The sequence below is a fragment of the Pollicipes pollicipes genome, unplaced genomic scaffold (genome assembly GCF_011947565.3).
Source record: "Pollicipes pollicipes isolate AB1234 unplaced genomic scaffold, Ppol_2.1 Scaffold_4881;HRSCAF=5763_pilon_pilon_pilon, whole genome shotgun sequence".
Lineage (NCBI taxonomy): Eukaryota > Metazoa > Arthropoda > Thecostraca > Pollicipedomorpha > Pollicipedidae > Pollicipes > Pollicipes pollicipes.
In genome coordinates, this window is record NW_023596576.1 from 11,043,398 (window position 1) to 11,050,233 (window position 6,836).

General features: G+C 49.5%; 1 protein-coding gene across 1 annotated transcript in view; it reads left to right on the plus strand.

Annotated features, from left to right (window-relative positions):
- Positions 1 to 3,097: 3,097 nt before the first annotated feature.
- Positions 3,098 to 6,836, plus strand: part of LOC119099818 (protein single-minded-like) — a 22,696-nt gene continuing 18,957 nt past the window's right edge. The window contains 1 exon segment of the mRNA XM_037222898.1: positions 3,098 to 3,216. Within this exon segment, the coding sequence (XP_037078793.1) occupies positions 3,098 to 3,216 (119 nt within the window).

Sequence of the window (6,836 nt, forward strand, 5' to 3'; positions counted from 1 at the left end):
CGTCTTCAGAGGTACGCCTGACTTCGTGTGTTGAAAATATTGCGAACGCTGTTCAGATTGTTGGGACCCCGTTATGTGAAACAGATGTTGTTTGGGGAAAAAAGTGTACTTCAAACGGCACAAGGACACTCATTAACTTTCAGGATGCGACAGAGAAAATGGCAGTGTGTTAGTACAAGGTATCTTGGTCTTCTGGTTACCAAAAGGTGCCAGAAATAAGTTGTTTTTTCATTTAAAGAGACGTGATAATCGTGGTGTGAGAGCCAAAGCGGCGATTTCTTCAGACGCCTTACGACGCCTGGTGAGTCAACGGCAAGATTTTGCCGCGAAAGCGTAACATGCCACAACGTTCAGCACGGTACCTTCTGCCCTACGACGTCACTTGACCACTAGCGCAGCTGCTACTACCGGCTGCTGGCCGTCCCAGCCAAGGGCAATCAGCAAACGTTTAAAGTGGCAGGAGGCCACCCAGTTGCGGCTTAGTGAGTCAGACGGCAGCCGGTCAAATAAACTGAGCAATTGCACGGACAGAGTGCAAGCGAATGAGCCTCTTGCATTGTAAGGGATCAAGCTCTTCATCATATGAGCCGTGACATGACGCGTTACTGCAATTGTAAACTGGTCCTCTCTCACCTTAACGCTATCTGATGTCTTGACAAGTTAGCTCTCCCTTAAACGGAATGTTTCACATCTGAAGGTACCAAAGCAAACATAATTCATCATGGAACAAGCCCACTTACAATATTGGTATGCCCTTTAAGTGGAAAGACTGCTTTGGCCAGTACAATTCTGTGCTCGATAAATATGCTCTTTAATGCGCCATGGCTTGAATCCGCCAGCGTATCCTGCGCAACATTGGTTTAGAGCCAGTTGAAGGACGTTCTACATAGAAATCGATCTCATGAATCGCAGATATGAAAGTCGCGACAATGATTTTTTTTTAACCTTGATTGCCGCATGTCTTATGGAATGGCAGAATCTGAATGGCGCTATTATGACGTCATAGATGCCAAGGTGAATGAAATGCTCCCCTCGACATTCCTTTCCCCATTTTCACGGGCGTGTGTAACTCAGCAACTTGAGAGCTGCTTAGGTCTGAAGGAAGGTAGGATTGTGAACAGCACCGAAATGTCTTCAAAGTTGCTATTTCAGTTCAAGACCCCATATAAATGTGAAACACTCCTTTAGATACCGAATTATTAACACGCGCTTTCGCAGTGCTGTAGTGACCCATGACAAACCACACACAATATATTCCGAAATCCAATTGGACCAATCGCACCCAGCCACAAATAATCTGACCCCAGGCCCATACATCGCGTGCCCTGTTCGCAGGCTATTCCTACTCAAGCTCACCCACAATCTGAATGGCTCAACTTACGTCCGGGTTCGAAAAGATGAGCCCAGACTAGGGTCCAATTACATCGAGACTGAACACCTGCTTTGAAACCTGAAAACCTGTTAGTTTTCACCTTGATCTGGCCCTCGTGCTTGAGCCAAGATCAATTAATTGGTCGTAGTCTACTTCCACCGTCTCATTGACTAAGAAATGATTTCAAATTTGCAGGACTTCGTCTACCATTCCATTCACGCATCAGCTCGGAAGATTTCTACGAATTGCCCTCGTTGACAGCTATGGTCTATCACCTGCTACAGGTCAGCGATCTGATTCGACATGCCTCATGTGTTGCGCCGATATATTCACTGGTTGATTTTCTACAGCTAGACCAAGTTTGGCGCGGTTATACCAAAGTGTTTGGAAATCACCTAAAAAAAACCCTAAGGGAAGAACCGAATTGACCCCATACGGCCATCCGCGGTTTCAGTCATGACAAATTAGGATCCACCCACAAATGCATAGCTGTCTGCAAAACTGCACGCATATCAACGCTGGATTCGGTGCACTGCGCGGATGAATGGCTGCATCTTGCAGATATTACATCATTTCGAGGGCTCCCATTTTGCAGTTGCATTCCAGCGCTAGCGTAAGAGCATGCTGCGAAGTGCTATTAAAATGATTTTGCCAAGGAGTTAGGAAATGCTAGACTTATTTGTGGATGTAACACAAGCCTTTAGGTGTAGACAAAAATACACACAACGATCTAATTTGATGTTAGCTCTGCAGGCAATCACGCGTTACGCTACTAAGAGTGGAATTTATTCATTTTGCCGTTTTTACAGCTTGTTTTAATTGAAATGCCAATCTTAAAAGCGCAAGCAAGAATGTTAAAAATAGGCCAAGCACGCCCTTCTTGGCAAGTGATGTTTTGAAAATTACCGACATTTGGAATTGCCTTTTACACAATAATTCCTGCAATCAGTGTCGTCAGGGGGCAGGGGACGTAGGCCTCCTCTCCACGCTCAGCATATCGAATTGAAGCAACTGATGTGAAGTTTTGGAATGGCAATGCACACCCTTCTCCATATTGCAGTCACAAGCGAGGAAATCAGGTTCCATTCACTAATTTCTGAACGCCATCTCGACGACCATCGCCGGGTTGGAGTGGAAGCATCGGAAGATGTGACAAAGTCAAACTCAGACGATAAACAGCATTCAGCAGCACGTCCACGGTCGCCATTAGCAGAAGCATCTGCAAACGGACCGAAGGGCGAGCGGTAACCACAATAACCTCTCGCGCAGTCGCGAAGAAAACACCAGCTGGTAGGTGCTAACGTTGGCACCGCTGGATATATGGGCGCTGGCAGCCGCGAACTGCGCGGACGCCGTCGGAGATGTAAATCTGCCGGCTCCGTGCAGACCCCCTCCTGCGAAGTGGGCATGGGCCTCTCCCTTCAACTGCGGCATTGCGAGCGCGCCTACCTACAGCCCCCACCCAGCTGTTGTCGACAAGACGTGTCAGGTTTCGCGTCGCCAGCGGGGATCGATTTTGGCACGCCGCGCCCTGTTGACCTCCGATCCAATCGCGGCGACAATGCTTCGCGTCGCCGAGTTATTGCTCACGCCCGGTGGCGCTGGCCGGCTGGAACCGCGGTCCCTGACGGCGGAGACCGCGGACCCGCTGGGAAAGTGGTCCCTGTCAGCGGAGATCGTGGACCCGCTGGGACCGCGCTCCCTCACAGCGCGGAGACTGTGGACATGCTGGGACTGCAGTCTCTGTCGGCGCAGCCCGGAGACTCGCAGGAAAATCGGTACCTGACGATGGAGACCTGGGACTCGCAGGGAAAGTGGTCCCTGTCGATAAAGACTGGGAACCCGTGGGGACGGCGGTCCCTAGCGGTGGAGACCGTGGGCCCGCTGGGAAAGCGGTCCCTGTCGATGGAGACCGGGAACCCGCTGGGACCGCGGTCCCTGTCGGTTGAGTCCGCGGACCCGCTGGGCCTGCGGTCCCTGTCGGCCGGAGGCTGGGGACTCGCAGGGAAAGCGGTCCCTGTCAGCGGAGACCGTGAACCTGCTGGGACCGCGGTCCCTATCGGCTGAAACCGGGGACCCGCTGGGAAAGCGATCCCTGTCAGCAGAGATCGTGGACCTGCTCGGACCGCGGTCCTTGTCGGCGGAGACCGGAGACCCGTCAGGAAAGCGATCCCTATCGGTCGGAGACCGGGGACCCGCTGGGAAAGTGGTCCCTGCCGGCAGAAAACCGCGGATCGGCTTGAAGTAGCGTCTATGGCAGCCAATGCAAAAGCCCACATGGTAGAGGGGTAGAACTCAGCAAGATGTACCCACGCATCTTACATTTAAACTATCGGGTCACAGCGCAGCTGCTTATCGACTGACATCTATTACAATCCTGCTGCCAAACTTGCTTGTCCTGGCAGTTGCAGGTTGGCGACAGAAACAGAGCGGCGCAGATCTTTGGTCGTGCTCCACGTGCAAGGACAGCTCCTTACTGGCTGGATTCGACCATAGCCGATCAGGCAGCCATCCGTTCATCCCCTGGCCCATCGCCCACCAGACCGTGCCGTCTGAGCCTCCGCAGTACGGTCACAAGAAAAATGAGCATAAAAGTTGAGCAAGCGCACAATGCGAGAACATGAGCAGGAACATCGTGAGTTGAGTATCGTTCGATGGCTCCGGCGGCGGTCTTTGAACCCGACAATTTTTGGTCGGCTCGCTTCCTGTTTCCGGCATTTGAAGGACTCTGATTTCGAACCTTTGCACGTGCCTGCAGGGCACGCCGTCGGCCGCACACAGCTGGCGACCAAAAAAGCACGCACTCTGCAATGGGACCCATGATGTCCACTTCCATTCCTCTCCCCTTCCCCCCACCCCTAGCCTCGGGCCAGTCGCGTCCTTCTGACCTGTTTCCTTGGTTACGCGCGAATTCTCCAGAGTTCCGGCTGACGGTCGATTCGAAGCCGGCGCCCGGGACGGCACAGCAGATGGTGCCATTCATGTCGCGGTCCGTCAGAACGTTTCGGCGCAGTGCGCTCAGGAGCTTGGACGCACACGCACAGCAACGAAATTCTGAACATTTCTGAGCGACCGTCTTGCAAGGCAGCTATGCTGTGTGAAAGATCGCTTACATACAACCTCGCTTTGCCGAAAACGTGCAAAGCACGCTTTCAGCCCTATCGAATTTCCGCTAGCGCTGAGGCGTCCGTCAGAAAGCGGATGCAGGTTTTGAGTGACCTAGTTTTGGTGGGTGTGCGCTCCTAACATATCAGGTTTGTGTAACCTATGCTCCGATTGGGTTCTGGTATTGCGCCATTGCCCTTCCTGACAAGAGGAACTGAATTTTGGGATGTACCAACACAACCCATACACCACAGAGCCTGGTAAGGCGAAGGCGCATTAAACCGAAAGCTCGCTCGACAATCGAAATCACTAGTTTCGAAGCGTATATCTGTCACTTTGCGCGATATTTTAAAGCGAAATGCACGGGAGACCGCTATACGTGAAACTTTCTCACGTGATGAGTTCGTTCTTTTTGACGATCCACAAAACATAAAAAGATCAGAAATTGGTGTCAGTCACAACACGTGTGAGGCGGGGCATGAAATCACGCGAATTGGTAGTTAGCAGGAAACCCTTTTTGTACGTGAAGCCGACAAGATGCGGAAGAGCTAAGTCGTTCGAGAATATACCGCAAGGTTCCGGATAACGATACGTTTAGCACCCACTTCCAGGGGTGCACTGACGACGATTCACACGCAAACGCTGCGTACACGACAGAGCTTCCACGACACGACTTCTACAAGGCATTGCTTCTAATGCCAGAAACTATGGCGCATTAACTTCTACATGACTGCACTTCTAACACATAAACTTCTATGCGACATTACTTCTGTGCGGTAAAACTTGTAACGTAAAACCTTCCAGGTGACATTCCTTCTAATGCAAGAACTTCTAAGGCGTAAGCTTCTACGCAGCAAAACTGCTCACACAAATACTTCTACATAACATTACTTCTGCGTGACAAATCTTCTAACGCAAAAACTTTTTTTGTGATATTGCTTCAAACACCAGAAATCTTGGCGTATACACTACTGCGCAACAAAATTTTTAACACTTAGGATTGTCTTCATTTAGACGCGGTGTAATTGTAGTTAGTTATAATGCAGTACGTTCATGGGAGATGAATGGCAGTGGCGTGCGAGCATCATGAAATAGAGCGCCACCATTCCAGTCTGGGTGCCGCGCTGTTCTGTTCAGGCTTTTTGTGTTGCAGTTGGATGTCGTGTTACATAAGCGTTACATGTACTACGAAGTTACGAGGGCTATTTCTTGCGCTTTAAAAGTGAAATCAAGATGCTGAGTCCGAGCCACCTTAATGTTGGCTTCTTAATGTTGGCTTAGCGGGAACCGAAAAACTTGTATCTACTCTGTAACAGTGCACCAAAGTAGCTCATTACCGGAAAGTTACCAGGGAACACAAGAGAACTAAAATAATAAGAAAACACTTTCCAGCGATTTTAACAAAGTGCTGGCTACTATCTAAAATATTTAAGAGCGCCCATTCTGTTTGGATCCCGAAGCCGACGTCAGAACTGAAATGGATCGATGCGTTACTTCAGCTGTGACGATGGATGCCAGGACCTCACTGACGGTCCGGTAAAAACGTGCATTTTTCGCCGCCCACAATGATGTCTATATCAAGGCACGGATAAGTTCAAATATGCAATGTTTTTGTTTGCCAGGACACTTCCACTACAGCCACGCTGATAAGTTTTACACAGACTGCTGTCAGCAGAAGTGGTGGATTAATGTCCACTCATCTAGCTGAAAGCTTCGAAGACTAAATGTTGATGCACAATTAAGTCATCTTGCGCTTGGGGGCCAGACACAAAAATGGGAAAAATTATATTCCCAATAATATGGTTAGTTTTTCCGTGACGGTTCAAGCGTTTTCTAGGTTTCCTCAGTGAGCTTGCAGCCCTCGCAATACATAGTCCAATAAGGATGGAAACTCACAAGAAAGGTAAGATATTATCGCTGAATTTCCAAGACATGTGCCTCGAATCTGGTTTCGCTAGCGCACCAGCGGACAAGCTTTTGCCCTGCTGAGCTTTCCTGACCGCTATCGGTCTTAACCCAGCATCTTCTGAAATTTCACCACCGGTTATCGGATTCGGAGTAAAATGGCCTCTTGGCATCTCAGAATATAATTGTAAACACAAATATTTCAGTATCTTCGGCGCCGTCTGGCACGCACGTATTGGCTGTTCAGGCTGGTAACTGGCGAACGAAAATACGTGTTCTTGCAGTGCAGAATTATATCCGGATCGCTTTATACGAATCACAGACCAATACAAAGTCAAGGCTACGCCAGGTCAGTGTCAGATAGCTAATGATTTTTCCTGTTACACTGGCATAGAGTCCTTAGTGACCCTATCATAAATGACATGATAACTATCTCAGTATGGCATTTATATAT